Genomic DNA, 16,626 nt, shown 5'->3' with positions numbered 1-16,626 from the left:
GAGTAAATGGATAGGCATCAAACACATGGATACCATACCATTCCACTTATTCCGTTCCAGCCATTACCACAAGCCCGTCCTCCCCAATTAAGGTACCACCAACCTCCTGTGCTGGACTAACACTACACAGTACCTTGTTGACCTAATAAGGCAAGCTATTGCAAAACTGATACCTTACTGTTCTGTTAATTTTGTTTGTTTGGTGAATTGTATTTATTCGGCTAAATATGAGGTCGGGATATTCTGAGCTGTTTGTTAATAGTATGTGTGTATGTCAACATGTATTTGACATATAATGATAACATGTACTTCAATGGTAATGCACTGAACACCAGAATAATGATTATACTGTTATATGGACAAAACATTACGGTACACCTCAGATAAACATGGTTTTTAAATATTGAATGACATAGTGAGTTGACAAACCACTTCATCAGTGATTCATCAACAGATATTGATGGGACACAAGTGAAAAGTATTATGATAATGTATTGTGAAACTTGTTCATGTTTTATTTTAGGAATATTTCATTAGGAGGCTGTTTGTCCTATCAAAATAGTACTTGGCAGGACCAGTAACTTTGTCATGAAAAACACCTTTGTGAAAAAACATGCAAATGCGTTATTGGCATTTTCCTACATTCTAGAATCATTACACCATCCATTCTCTATCTACTAAAATTGCATTGTATTGTATAGTTTCTTTACATTACATTTCTCTGTACGTATATTTCCATAGCATGAGTCCCTGATAATGGGACATATTGTACTTCTTACATCATAGTTTCCGTGAAAATGGAGACCAATGGAGAGGGGTCTTGTTCAAGACGCCTTTTCTCAGCCAATAGAAATGACCAATAAACATAACTCAGGGGGCAGGCAATTGCCGTTGTGTTTGTATCCAAACTGTGAGATTAAACTGGGCTGTGTGGTCTCGGTCCAAAAACCCACGTTGTGGCTCAAGATTTACACCAAACCTACCTGCAAATTTCTCAATAACATTTAGGCACTCTGTCTGTACGGAAAGCATGGGAGGCAACAGCAGCAGCCACGTGTCGTATGAAAACGAAGGCGACCACGTTACATTTGTGAAGGGCATTAGGGTGAGTGAGCAACGAGATACAAAGTTTCTGTAACACAAAAACATGCAACAATGTTACGCGCGCTTAGTCATTAGCGACACTAAACTGAAACATCACTGAAATGATACGGTTATGTTCCATTAGTTTTTGTCGAATGTCGATATAATGCCAAAATACTGAAACGCACCAAATTCGTGAAAAACATTGATGTATAGGCTTCTACCAACAGTCTGATCAGTACGTTCACTTTTCAAGAAAATCAAAATCTATGTATTTTCATAAGCAGGCAAACAGCCAGCCTTTACACATTGCACAACTATTTGATTTGAACACAGTATGCTGCTACGCCCCCCAAATTGCCCAGGCCTTTAATCATTTGGGAAAAAGTCCGCCGCCGCCCCCCCCCGCAGTTACAGTGCAGTATAACTGTAGTTGCAAATCAAATTGTATTTGTCACATGCACAGAATACAACAGGTGTAGACGTTACCGTGAAATGCTTACTTTGGAGCCCGTAACCAACAATGCAGAGTTAATTGAGTTAATGTCGAGGTAATTGAGGTAATATTTACATTTTAGTCATTTAGCAGACGCTCTTATCCAGAACGACTTACAGTTAGTGAGTGCATACATTTTCATACTGGCCCCCCGTGGGAAACGAACCCACAACCCTGGCGTTGCAAGCGCCATGCACTACCAACTGAGCCACAGGGGACTTAATATGTAGGTAGGGGTAAAGTGACTATGCATAGATGATAAACAGAGAGTAGCAGAAGCATATGTGAAGGTGTGGGTGTGGTTAGAGTCCAGTAAGTGTACATCGAGCCTGTGCAAGAGAGTTGGTGCAAAAAATTATAAAATAAGGGGGTCAATGTAAATAGTCCGGGTTACCATTTGATTAACTGTTCTGTCTTATGGCTTGGGGGTAGAAGCTGTTAAGGAGCCTTTTGGTCCCAGACTTGGTGCTCCGGTACCGCTTGCCGTGCAGTAGCAGAGAGAACAGTCTATGCCTTTGGTGGCTGGAGTCGGACAATTTTTAGGGCCTTCCTCTGACACCGCCTGGAAGCTCGGCCCCAGTAATGTACTGGGCCATACGCACTACCATCTGTATCGCCTTGCAGTCGGATGCCGAGCAGTTGCCATACCAAGCGGTGACGCAACCAGTCAGGATGTTCTCGATGGTGCAGCTGTATAACTTTTTGAGGATGTGAGGTCCGATGCCAAATATTTTCTGCCTCCTGAGGGGGAATAGACGTTGTCGTACCCTCTTCAAGACTGTGTTGATGTGTTTGGACCATGATAGGTCCTTAGTGATGTGGACACCAAGGAACTTGAAGCTCTCGACCCGCTACACTACAGCCCTGTCGATGTGAATGGGGGCGTGCTCGGCCCTCCTTTTCCTGTAGTCCACTATCAGCTCCTTTGTCTTGCTCACGTTGAGGGAGAGGTTATTGTCCTGGCACCACACTGCCAGGTCTCTGACCTACTCCCTATAGGCTGTCTCATTGTCGTCTGTGATCAGGCCTACCACTGTCGTAGCCACGCAGCCATGGGTGAACAGGGAGTACAGGAGGGGACTAAGCACTGTGGTGGAATCATTTTTAATTTTCCACAACAGCACGTACCCCTGAGGGGTCCCCATGTTGAGGATCAGCGTGGCGGATGTGTTGTTGCCTACCCTCACCACCTGGGGGCGGCTCGTCCCAGGGTTCTTAGCTTAGTGATGAGCTTGGAGGGCACTGTGGTGTTGAACACTGAGCTGTAGTCAATGAACCGCATTCTCACATACACTATATATACAAAAGTATATGGATGCCACTTCAAATTAGTGGATTCGGCTATTTCAGCCACACCCGTTGCTGGCAGGTGTATAAAATCGAGCACACAGCCATGCAATCTCCATAGACAAACATTGGCAGTAGAATGGCCTTACTGAAGAGCTCAATGACTTTCAACGTGGCACCGTCATAAGTTTCCACCTTTCCAACAAGTCATTTAGTCAAATTTCTGCCCTGCTAGAGCTTCCCCGGTCAACTGTAAGTGCTGTTATTGTGAAGTGGAAACAACTAGGAGCAACAATGGCTCAGCCGCGAAGTGGTAGGACACACAAGCCCACAGAACGGTACCAACGAGTGCTGAAGCGCGCGTAAAAATGGTCTGTCCTCAGTTGCAACACTCACTACCGAGTTCCAAACTGCCTCTGGAAGCAACATCAGGAGCTTCATGAAGTGGGTTTCCATGGCCGAGCAGCCGCACACAAGCCTAAGATCACCATGCGCAATGCTAAGCGTCGCTGTAGTGGTGTAAAGTGCGCCGCCATTGGACTCTGGAGCAGTGGAAACACGTTCTCTGGAGTGATGAATCACGCTTCACCATCTGGCAGTCTGACGGATGAATCTGGGTTTGGCGAATGCCAGGAGAACCTGCCCGAATGCATAGTGCCAACTGGAAAGTTTGGTGGAGGAGGAATAATGGTCTGGGGCTGTTTTTCGTGGTTCGGGCTAGGCCCCTTAGTTCAAGTGAAGGGAAATCTTAACGCTACAGCATACAATGACATTCTAGACGATTCTGTACTTCCAACTTTGTGGCAACAGTTTGGGGAAGGCCCTTTCCTGTTCCAGCATGACAATGCCCCCGTGCACAAAGCTAGGTCCGTACAGAAATGGTTTGTCTAGATCAATGTGGAATAACTTGACTGACCTGCACAGAGCCCTGACCTCAACCTCATCGAACACCTTTGGGATGAATTGGAACGCCGATTGCGAGCCAGGCCTAGTCGCCCAACATCAGTGCCCGACCTCACTAATGCTCTAGTGGCTTAATGGAAGCAAGTCCCCGCAGCAATGTTCCAACATCTAGTGGAAAGCCTTCCCAAAAGAGTGGAGGCTGTTATAGCAGCAAAGGGGACCAACTCCATATTAATGCCCATGATTTTGGAATGAGATGTCCACATACTTTTGGTCATGTAGGTGTTTTATTTTGTCCAGGTGGGAAAGGGCATTGTGGAGTGCAATAGAGATTGCGCTATCTGTTGGGACGGTATGTGAATTGGAGTGGGTCCAGGGTTTCTGCGAGGATGGTGTTGATGTGAGCCATGACCAGCCTTTCAAAGCATTTCATGGCTACAGATGTGAGTGCTACTGGGAGGTAGTTGGTCAGTGCATGCTCTGAGTCCTAGTAATCTGTCTGTGAATATGAACCTGTTTAAAGGTCTTACTCACATCGGCTACGGCGAGCGTGATCAAGCACAGTCGTCCGGAACAGCTGGTGCTCTCATGCATGGTTCAGTGTTGCTTGCCTCGAAGCGAGCATATAAGGCATTTAGCTCGTCTGGTAGGCTCGCGTCACTGGGCAGCTCGCGGCTGGGTTTCCCTTTGTAATCCGTGATAGTTTGCAAGTTTTGCCACAACCGACGAGCATCAGAGCCGGTGTAGTAGGATTGGATCTTAGTCCTGTATTGATGCTTTGCCTGTTTGACGGTTCGTCGGAAGGTGTAGCGGGATTTCTTATAAGAGTCCGGATTAGTGTCCCGCTCCTTGAAAGTAGCAGCTCTAGCCTTTAGATCAGTGCAGATGTTGCCTGTAATCTATGGCTTCTGGTTGGGATATGTACGTACGTACGTACGGTCACTATGGGGATGACTTTGTTGATGCACTTATTAATGAAGCTGGTGACTGATGTGTTAAACTCGTCAATGCCATCGGCTGAATCCCGGAACATATTCCAGTCTGTGCTAGTGAAACAGTCCTGTAGTTTAGAATCCGCTTCATCGGACCACTTCCGTATTGGCACTTCCGCACTGGTACTTTTGAGTTTTTGCTTGTAAACAGGAATCAGGAGGATAGAGTTATGGTCAGATTGACCAAATGGAGGGTGAAGGAGAGCTTTGTGCGCATCTCTGTGTGTGGAGTAAAGGTGATCTAGAGTTTTTTTCCCCCCTGTATCTGCACATGTGACATGCTGGTAGAAATGTGGTCAAACGGATTGCAGTTTTCCTGCATTAAAGTCCCTGGCCACTAGAAGCGCTGCCTCTGGATGAGCATTTTCCTGTTTGCTTATGTCCTTATACAGCTCGTTGAGTGCGGTCTTAGTGCCAGCATCGGTTCGTGGTGGTAAATAGACAGCTATGAAGAATATAGATGAAATCTCTCTTGGTAAATATTATGGTCTACAACTTATCATGAGGTATTCTAACTCAGGCGAGCAGAGCCTCGAGACTTCCTTAATATTAGAGATTGCGCACCAGTCTTTGTTGACAAAGAGATACACACCACCCCCCCCCCCCCTGATCTTACCAGAGGCTGCTGTTCTGTCCTGCTGATGCACGGGAAACCCAGCTAACTCTATATTATCCATGTCCTTGTTCAGCCACAACTTGGTGAAACACAGGATATTAGTTCTTAATGTCCCATTAATAGGATAGTCTCGAATGGAGCTCATCCAGTTTATTCTCCAGGCATCCGGTTCATCGACCTCTGTAACGGCGTCTCCTCTTCATATGAATGATGGGGTGCTACTCCATTGAAAGCTATCAGTGTTAGTTGATTTACATGGCACAAAAATCGAATTGTATTATCTTTAGTACAGTCTAGTGCTGTGGTTCTAGAAACATGTTATGCCTGATGGTTGTTGACCTTTTTCCTTCTTTCCATGACAGCTGACAGATAAAGTAATCAATCGAATGAGAGAAGAGCGTCAGGCCCAGAAGATGGTCCATCCTCGCTCACAGCAGAATGGACCTGCTTCCACGCTCTTGACAGAACCTGTGGTCCCTCTGTCCACGCCGGCCCCCACAGTCGAACATTTGGCCCCCACTTTGGAACCAGCTCCAACCACAGCCCCTCCACCTGCGGTCCTACCAACACCTCCGTCTCCCCCTGTTCAGCCAGTAAAGCTCACTCCACCTCCTCCTGTCACATTTGTCTCTGCTCCCCCTCCACCTGCAGCCCTACCCACACCTTCCCCTCCACCTGCGGCCCTACCCACACCTCCCCCTCCACCTGCAGCCCTACCCACACCTCCCCCTCCACCTGCGGCCCTACCCACACCTTCCCCTCCACCTGCAGCCCTACCCACACCTCCCCCTCCACCTGTGGCCCTACCCACACCTCCCCCTCCACCTGTGGCCCTACCCACACCTCCCCCTCCACCTGTGGCCCTACCCACACCTCCCCCTCCACCTGCGGCCCTACCCACACCTCCCCCTCCACCTGCGGCCCTACCCACACCTCCCCCTCCACCTGCGGCCCTACCCACACCTCCCCCTCCACCTAAGGAACCGATAGTCCTACCTCCAGCTGTTGAATCTATTGCTCCACCTCCACCTGTAGACACTGAAGTGCTTCCTCAAGCGGTAGAACCCATACGTCCTCTGGTGCCTTTAGAACCTATAGTGCTACCTTTGGCTGCATCTCCACCAATAGAAGAGCCAGTAGCTTTACTCCTATGTACCCCTACCCCCGAGGAACCTGTAGTTCTGCCGACACTGGCTGAACCTATTATCTCACTTGTCCCTATAGAACCCGTAGTACCACCTAAACCTGTGAAACCTGTGGTTCTAGCTACCCCTCCTCCAGCTGTGGAACCAATTGTGCTGCCTCCAGTGGTTGAATCTGTTGTCCTACATCTCCCTGTAGAACAGGTAGACCCTCCTACCCCTGCCCCTTCACCTGTTGAAGCTATTGTGCTGCCTCCAGTGGTGGTTGAGGATGTGGCACCACCTACCCTCGCAGAACCGGTAGTCCTGCCTCCAGTGGTGGTTGAGGATGTGGCACCACCTACCCTCTCAGAACCGGTAGTCCTGCCTCCAGTGGTGGTTGAGGATGTGGCACCACCTACCCTCGCAGAACTGGTAGTCCTGCCTCCAGTGGTTGAACCCGAGTGCCTAGCTACCCCTCTACACCCATCTGTGGAAGCTGTAGTGCTGCCTACCCTTGTAGAACCTGTAGTGCTGCCTACCCTTGTAGAACCTGTAGTTCTGTCTACACCTGTAGGACCTGTAGTCATGTCTCCACCTGTTGAACCTACAGTCCTACCTTCAGTAATTGAAACTACAGTCTTGCCTCCAGTGGTTGAACCAGTTGATCTTCCTACACCTGTTGTGGAACCTGTCACCAATACGCCACCACCTGTTGTTGAAGAGGTTGTCCTACCCACACCTCCACCTGTAGAGCCCCAACCTGTCTCCACTCCTCTCCCTGCTGCAAAACCTGTAGCTCCAACCCCACCTGCCCCAGTCCTAGCACCTATCCCAGAGCCTGTCATGGAGGAGCTCCCTCCAGCACCTATCCCAGAGCCTGTCATGGAGGAGCTCCCTCCAGCACCCATCCCAGAGCCTGTCATGGAGGAGCTCCCTCCAGCACCTTGTCCATCCATGGAGCTGGCCACCCTGTCTACTGTATCGGCTGCTAGCAAACCAGCTGATCTCCCTCCCCATGTAGAAGAGCCCATGGCTCCCCCTACTCCCCTCCCTGCCCCAGTAGAACCTATGGTCAGCATTCCACTACCCCCCCTCATTGAAGATGTGGCTGTTCCAATTGTGGCTCCCGTTGTGATCCCCACTGTGATCCCACCACAACCTCCAGCAGGTGAGTCTGCTTTCTCTCATCTAAGTTGTATTGATTTGTGTTATTGGTGTGTAATAATGTAGTAATGATGTATTCCTTATTGGCTGCAATAATTCAAGCGTATATAGTTGTTGTTGACCATGTGCACCCCATGCAACAATGACATAAATGGAGACAGAGATATACAGTTGAAGTCGGAAGTTTAGATACACTTTAGCCAAATACATTTGAACTCAGTTTTTCACAATTCCTGACATTTAATCCTAGTAAAAATTCCCTGTCTTAGGTCAGTTAGGATCACCACTTTATTTTAAGAATGTGAAATGTCAGAATAATAGTAGAGAGAATGATTTATTTCAGCTTTTATTTCATTCATCACATTCCCAGTGGGTCAGAAGTTTACATACACTCAATTAGTATTTGGTAGCATTGCCTTTAAATTGTTGGGTCAAACGTTTTGGGTAGCCTTCCACAAGCTTCCCACAATAAGTTGGGTGAATTTTGGCCCATTCCTCCTGACAGAGCTGGTGTAACTGTGTCAGGTTTGTAGGCCTCCTTGCTCGCACACGCTTTTTCTGTTCTACCCACCAATTTTCTATAGGATTGAGGTCAGGGCTTTGTGATGGCCACTCCAATACCTTTACTTTGTTGTCCTTAAGCCATTTTGCCACAACTTTGGAAGTATGCTTGGGGTCATTGTCCATTTGGAAGACCCATTTGCGACCAAGCTTTAACTTCCTGACTGATGTCTTGAGATGTTGCTTCAATATATCCACATAATTTTCCTTCCTCATGATGCAATCTATTTTGTGAAGTGCACCAGTCCCTCCTGCAGCAAAGCACCCCCACAGCATGATGCTGCCTCCCCCGAGCTTCATGGTTGGGATGGTGTTCTTCGGCTTGCAAGCATACCCCTTTTTCCTCCAAACATAACGATGGTCATTATGGCCAAACAGTTCTATTTTTGTTTCATCAGACCAGAGGACATTTCTCCAAAAAGTAAGATCTTTGTCCCCATGTGCAGTTGCAAACCGTAGTCTGTCTTTTTTATGGCGGTTTTGGAGCAGTGGCTTCTTCCTTGCTGAGCGGCCTTTCAGGTTATGTCGATATAGGACTTGTTTTACTGTGGATATAGATACTTTAGTACCTGTTTCCTTCAGCATCTTCACAAGGTCCTTTGCTGTTGTTCTGGGATTGATTTGCACTTTTCGCACCAAAGTACGTTCATCTCTAGGAGACAGAACGCGTCTCCTTCCTGAGCGGTATGACGGCTGCGTGGTCCCATGGTGGTTATACTTGCGTACTATTGTTTGTACAGGTGAACGTGGTACCTTCAGACGTTTGCTCCCAAGGATGAACCAGACTTGGAGGTCTACAATTGTCTTTTCTGAGGTCTTGACTGATTGCTTTTGATTTTCCCATTATGTCAAGCAAAGAGGCACTCAGTTTGAAGGTAGGCCTTGAAATACATCCACAGGTACACCTCCAATTGACTCAAATGATGTCAATTAGCCTATCAGAAGCTTCTAAAGCCATGACATCATTTTCTGGAATTTTCCAAGCTGTTTAAAGGCACAGTCAACTTAGTGTATGTAAACTTCTGACCCACTGGAATTGTGATACAGTGGATTATAAGTGAAATAATCTGTCTGTAAACAATTGTTTGAAAAATTACTTGTGTCATGCACAAAGTAGATGTCCTAACAGACTTGCCAAAACTATAGTTTGTTAACAAGACATTTGTGGAGTGGTTGAAAAACAAGTTTTAATGACTCCAACCTAAGTGCATTCCGACCTAAGTGCTTCCGACTTCAACTGCATCATGATGCATAAGTGTGTGCTTTGCTTGACTCATACACTTCAGAATTCAATATAGACCTTTCAGACAACTCAGATTATTTGATAAGTAGAGCATTGTTGATTTTACACAAACCTCTCACATGAAATGTGTCCCTCTTTTCTGGTTTAGTGCTAGATGAAGAAGTGCTGAGGAGGCAGATCCAAGCTGAGCTAACGAAGGGCCTGCAAGAGGAGATGAAACTGAAGCAGCAGGAGTTTGAGAAACAGTGAGGAGACCAATGAAGATCATAGTTTCCCAGACACAGATTGAGCCTAGTCCTGGACTAAAACACAAGCTCAATGGAATATCTCATTTGACAATGCCTTTTAGTAAAAGGCTTAATCTTGGTCCGGTAAAACGATCCAGAATGTTTTCAAAGTGGTCCTAGGAATAGCCTTTTTAGGGACATGGGCAGGCCTGAACTTCTGTCTCTCTCTGTCTATCTACAGGTTGTATGAGGTGAAGGCCCAAGCCAGAGCACAGGCACAGGCTATAGCTCAGGTCCAGATCCAGGAGGAGGTTAAGAAGATCCTGGATCTGGAGAAGGCAGCCCAGGGAGAGAACCTGATGGTGGCCATCGCCAAGGAACGCATGACCACAGAGGATGAGAGACTCATGGCCCAGCTCTACGTAAGATGCAGTGGTGGATGCATGCGCGCGTCCGTCTGAATCTAAGTCTTAAGAAATGCCTGAAATGCTAACTAAGTACAGTCAGACTGGTCTGTCAACTTAACCAGAACTACCTAGCCAATTGTCACTAATTGTGTTCACTAAAAGGTATTTTCTGTTCTGTTCTTTGAAATATTGTATGAGGTTTGCCTTTTGTATACTTTCTGTCTGGTCATGACTAATGTTATAGAGTATTTGCATTTATTGATCATTCTTTTCATTCTGTCTAAAATGCTTGCGAAGGCCTTGCAAGTAAGTGTTTAGCTGTTTCCATAAAAGGTCTGGCTGATGTTGGTAATATTTTGTGCATGACTGCTTGTGTTTGGCATGCTGGATTGCTCCTATTCTGTTGGCATGAGATCTTGGTGTGTCCTCTTAGGGTGAGCCAGGTGATTTGCCCCGGGAAACAGGCAAAGGTACCGCTCCTAACCAACTGCCACCACTAATGAGCTTGGCTGCAGCTGGCCCATACAGCTCACCCAGATTTGTGGACAGAGCACTGGTCAGTTCAGAACAGAGCTACGTCTTCAAGCCTGACTGCCAGGCTGGCAAGTTGAGTTCAGAACAGATCCCAAAAGGATGGTTTGTTGCGTTTGCCTCTGCTATGAAAGGGGATGGCATGACGCTGCATCTTGGAGGTTTCCCCTTTGACCTGTAAATATCATATTTCTCACTTCTCTTTCTTCATCTTCCTTGTTGTTCTGCTACCTTGTTTCAGTGGATAGAGCTTAAGGTAAGATAAGGGAGTGATCTTACTTCATGCATGCCTTGAAGATTATCTATTCACTTCTTTAACTAAAAGCTAGTTCTATTTGATTTTCATTGTCATCTCGCTCAGGCTGTCATTTAGTAGGAAAGAAGAAATTGCTTTTATGCTCCGTTATGTAAAGGTCTTCTCTCTGTCCTCCTCAGGCCCACAAACTGGAGGAGAAAGAGTACCAGGTGAAGAAACAAGACACACTCTTCAGGGAACAGGTCTTCAAGCTGGAAGAGAAGGTACATGACACACACACACACACTCTCTGACATACAAATGTCACACACAAGTCACACACAGCCATAGCCTCTGTTATTTTAAAAATGTAACCTTTTATTTAACTAGGCAAGTCAGTTAAGAACAAATTGTTATTTACAATGACGGCCTACCACCGTTGTCATTGTTATTCCTGTCATATTGTGTTATTACTGTACACACTGTAGAAAGGTTTGTGGTCATATGAATATCCTTAAAAAACGTAGTTGCTGGACTAAGGAAGAATACTAGAAAAGAACAGAGGCCCACACACTGAATATGCTCCCAAATGCCACCTTTATTGAGAATGTTTCGATCCAAAAAGGATCTTCTTCAGGTCAAAATTACTGTGCACGCTGCATTGCATCTTAATACTGACACACCACCTACAATGCATGACAGCTCAGTTGGCACAGTCATACCAGTGTCCTACAGCTTGTCAACAGTCCAGCAGCTGTTGTGTTGATGTGCCATGTGTTGTTCCCCTCGTTAAGAGTGCTCAGTTCTTCAAAGTCACCACAGAGAACTTCAAGAAGGGCAAAGAGGACGTTCACAACACCTTCAAGTGAGTATCATCGTTATTAGGGCTGGGAATTACCAGGGACCTCACAATACGATTTTATTACTATACTTAGGTGCCCATACGATTTGTATTGCAATTCTCACGATTCTATTTGTATTGCAATTTGATGTTCCAAACATTGCTAGGGCTGGCACAATAACCGTGTAACCGACGGTTATGGATGAAGACTGACATGAAAATAAAATAACGGTTATAACCGAACAAACAGCTGACTGAAGACCGGACGGCCGGGCATTCGTGCGGTTGAGTCCGTTTCTGCAATAATATGGACTCTTAACAATGTAATGAAACTGTGTTGCCCCTTGCTGAACCAAGCAAGGTGTTGTAGTAAACGATGAATAGAATGGGCTTGGAAACTCTAACCCTGGCAATTTGACTGGTAAACTCATGGGTTCAATGACTGTCTGGTATTGTGATGCAATAATTTCCATGGTAATGGAGAATGTTAATTCAAATGATTTTAACTGATGTGGCTCATGCAATGGAATGTATTTTTTAAAATGTCAGTTGAGTTGAATCAACAAATCACAGCACATATTGATGGGTACACTTCCTGCTTTTACTTCCTTCTTTGCTCCTATTGGTACACTCGCAATGGCCGCCAGTCCACCCATTATGCCATCATTGACTTGAATTCGGACACCCGTTCTATTCATTATATTTATATGGCATCACATGCAGTCAGGAGTGGAGGAAAGGAGAAAATGTGCATCTGTTTATTTTATTTTATATAAATTATTAGAACGGTTCTTACCATGGTAATTTGACTGGCCAGTCACAGCCCTACATATTGCTCACAAAAGTCTGCAAGAGAGCATGACAGCATTAGTTTTGATCAGTCATGGAAATAAAAGTGCTAAAAACATGTTGGATTACTATTTAAAAAGAAGATGGAGAACAAGCTATAGGATGAAAAAGACCAGCGTTTTGTCGGAGGTACAGCCGACAGCTGACTACCGCTAGCTAATGCTACCTAACAAAAAATAAAATAAAAATCAATACTTGGAGTCAAGTATCGATTTATAATATCATCCAAAAATCATATTGCAATATGTAACTATCTATTTTTCCCCCTCATTGCTAATCATCACACTGGGCCATAGGCTAATACGGTTTTTCTTACCTTTACTATTTAACCAGGTAGGTTATTGAGAACACATTCTGTTTGACAAAAACTATCTTTCTGTGAACTGTCTTGACTGGGCAGAAGATGGTACAGTAGGATGTGTGTGTCATCTCTCTCTGTTCCCAGGCGTGTTGACATCAAGCCAGTGTGCGGTGACCTGCAGAGTCGGATCCTGAAGTGCTATAGGGAGAACACTGGACAGACCCTCGCCTGCTCTGGCATCGCCAACCTATACATGCAGTGTGTGGACAACCACAAGGTCTCACACACATCTTTATTTCTTTCTCTAACACACACACACGCAGCTTGTGAGCTGAAATTTTAGTCCTTTCTTCTTCTTTGTTTTTCAGACTAAGCGCACTGGAGGTTAAAATAGTCATTTTTCACCAATGGCATTACTGTTTAACCATAGGGACAGGAGCCGGACGCCATCAGCCATCAAGACACACCAAAGCCAGTTGAACTGTTCTGAGGCCATGACCACCACAGCTGGAGACACTCCTGCTCCACCATCCCTTCCTCCCATCCATGGTATCTGTATTAACCCCCCGAGAGGGTCAGAGGTAGAATGATGAGACCATGTTGTGACCCAGTAAAGGCTAGAGACTGGTACTGTCTTAGCTGGTACTGATGTCAAATGGTGTGAGAGATTGGGTCCGAAAGTGAAGAAAGCGCACAATATGGTTATTGGGTTACACAAATGGACAGTGCTACTAGCACTACACTATGACAGGAAATGGACATTGTTACCATGACTACACTATGACAGGAAATGGAACAGGAAATGCAACACATACACTACACTATGAATGAAAATTGACATTGTTACCATGACTACACTGACAGGAAATGCAACATATACACTACACTATGACCGAAAATGGACATTGTTACCATGACTACACTGACAGGAAATGCAACATATAGGCCTACACTACACTATGACTGAAAATGGACATTGTTACCATGACTACACTATGACAGGAAATGGAACAGGAAATGCGACACATCTAATCCCTGACTGGACATAAAATGCATCATATATATCCACCAATGGAAATATTGGAATTAAGGTTTTGCCATTGACAGCAGTATGAAACATAATGGAATGGCCTAGTTGTGAAATATATTGTGCATTGTTTGTTTGTTGAGTTAATCTGCACCTATGCCTTAATGTCCTATCAAAACACAAATGTTGCCAATGCAAAAAAATAATGTAATGTTTATTGTTATAACATACAAACAGATATGGGGGTGGAAACTGCTGTTCGTCCCAAATGACATCCTATACCCTATGAAGTGCACTACTTTAGACTATAGGGTCCATAGGGCTCTGGCCAAAACTAGTGCAAAAGTAGTGCATAGTGTGTCATTTGGGACAGACGCTCACACTTGGTCGCCACAGACCAAACCAAGACACATTTGGCACATTTTTCATGGAGGGTGTGAACGGGAGTTCTTCTGATCTCAATAAATTGTTGTGAAACCCCAGTCAGCCTTCAGATTGGAATTTATATCGGTTAAGCTATTAGAATGATTATTGGAAATAGAATGTTCGCTTTATTTAAATAGCACTGCCCACCTGTGGACATGCTTTCAATAGGTTAGAATAGGTTCGAATTGCGCACTTAGAGTTTAACAAGTAAACAACATACCCAAAGGGTTACTCTTTAAACGGTTATTGTTTTAACTTTATCACATCCAGTGTAGCCTACGTGTGTGGAAATGTATCGTCTTGTGATACCTATCACTCTGCGTATAGTCTACTGCGCTCCTGTTTTGGCCATTTGATTGCGCACCTTTTTGGAATACTGCAGCATGCGGAGATCGGGCGATCCGGGTACATACTTAACTGTAGGCCTACCTACCTGTTGCATGTCGGATTTCTACTTGACCACTTCGGAGTTCCCTTAAGTTTCCACAGAGAGAAGACGCACATTATCACATGGGTACAATGACAGTATATATACGGAAAAGCAAAGTGCGCAACGGACCACAAAAACATCGGTCAAAGCGAGCGCACGGAACGAACCTTCCTCGCTTCATCTGCATGGCGGGGAGACAGACACCTGCACTGAAGCTTCGCCATTTGCTTGTACATGCAAGTTTGCCATTTATTTTATCTTAATTTCAATTATGTAAGTACAATTATTTACTGTATCGCAGTTGGATGATTTGATGCTGAAGTGTGGTGTTTTATTATGCAGATTCTAAGTAGGCTAGGCTAATATATTCTATATCTTTTATTGTAGCTACAATGTCAGTGGCCAACGATATAGCCTAATGTTTCTTTGTTTGTTTTATTAAATAGTCTATAGAATTGTTTTTATAGACTAGTGTGACTAGCGGAATTGATGCTGCGCCATGTTTTTGTTGCCAAAGGGAGGATGTTTTCATCACCTGCCACATGGGTCTGACACTTGGGGCATTGCCCAACGTCCGCATTCCCCATCATGTTGCGCAGATACAAATCCAGGGCTGAAGTATTCGGAATAACCAGGAGGTTAATATCTTAATCTATCAATACATGAACGTGAAGTCGTAATTAAAGCGTAAATAACTTGTGGATCCCTCTGCTATTTGATGCACGCAACTCCTCAGTGGATGACCTGATAAATTATCATCCTCAAACACACAGTTTTCTACTCCGGTGAGAGATTTGCAGGAGAATGCCATGATTCCAGGAGAGGCCAAAGTATGTTTGTTTTTTTTGTTTTGTTTTTTTTTTGTTTTTTTTCACCTTTATTTAACCAGGTAAGCCAGTTGAGAACAGGTTCTCATTTACAACTGCGACCTGGCCAAGATAAAGCAAAGTAGTGCAATAAAAACAACACAGAGTTACATATGGGGTAAAAAACATAAAGTCAAAAATACAACAGAAAATATATATACAGTGTGTGCAAATGTAGCAAGTTATGGAGGTAAGGCAATAAATAGGCTATAGTGCAGAATAATTACAATAGTATTAACACTGGAATGCTAGATGTGCAAGAGATTATGTGCAAATAGAGATACTGGGGTGCAAAAGAGCAAAATAAATAACAATATGGGGATGAGGTAGTTGGGTGGGCTAATTTCAGATGGGCTGTGTACAGGTGCAGTGATCGGTAAGGTGCTCTGACAACTGATGCTTAAAGTTATTGAGGGAGATAAGAGTCTCCAGCTTCAGAGATTTTTGCAATTCGTTCCAGTCATTGGCAGCAGAGAACTGGAAGGAATGGCGGCCAAAGGAGGTGTTGGCTTTGGGAATGACCAGTGAGATATACCTGCTGGAGCGCAGACTACGGGTGGGTGCTGCTATGGTGACCAATGAGCTAAGATAAGGCGGGGATTTGCCTAGCAGTGATTTATAGATGGCCTGGAGCCAGTGGGTTTGACGGCGAACATGTAGTGAGGACCAGCCAACAAGAGCGTACAGGTCACAGTGGTGGGTAGTGTATGGGGCTTTGGAGACAAAACGGATGGCACTGTGATAGACTACATCCAATTTGCTGAGTAGAGTGTTGGAGGCTATTTTGTAAATGACATCGCCGAAGTCAAGGATCGGTAGGATAGTCAGTTTTACGAGGGCATGTTTGGCAGCATGAGTGAAGGAGGCTTTGTTGCGAAATAGGAAGCCGATTCTAGATTTAACTTTGGATTGGAGATTCTTTATGTGAGTCTGGAAGTTGAGTTTACAGTCTAACCAGACACCTAGGTATTTGTAGTTGTCCACATACTCTAGGTCAGACCCGTCGAGAGTGGTGAT

The 16,626-nt window shown here is 45.0% G+C and overlaps 1 protein-coding gene across 1 annotated transcript; it reads left to right on the top strand.

The window, feature by feature from the left end:
- The first annotated feature begins 38 nt into the window (after nucleotides 1-38).
- On the top strand, nucleotides 39-14,369 carry LOC121531481 (calphotin). The gene is made up of 10 exons (XM_041836718.2): nucleotides 39-1,105; nucleotides 5,740-7,669; nucleotides 9,618-9,714; nucleotides 9,938-10,118; nucleotides 10,401-10,409; nucleotides 10,876-10,890; nucleotides 11,070-11,153; nucleotides 11,664-11,734; nucleotides 13,005-13,137; nucleotides 13,291-14,369. Exons 1-10 carry the CDS (start codon nucleotides 1,031-1,033, stop codon nucleotides 13,348-13,350), a joined length of 2,655 nt encoding a protein of 884 aa, XP_041692652.1. The 5' UTR covers nucleotides 39-1,030; the 3' UTR covers nucleotides 13,351-14,369.
- Nucleotides 14,370-16,626: the final 2,257 nt, after the last annotated feature.

Source organism: Coregonus clupeaformis, chromosome 19 (assembly GCF_020615455.1).
Source record: "Coregonus clupeaformis isolate EN_2021a chromosome 19, ASM2061545v1, whole genome shotgun sequence".
Classification (NCBI taxonomy): Eukaryota; Metazoa; Chordata; class Actinopteri; order Salmoniformes; family Salmonidae; genus Coregonus; species Coregonus clupeaformis.
This window is presented reverse-complemented; position numbering and strand designations above follow the sequence as displayed.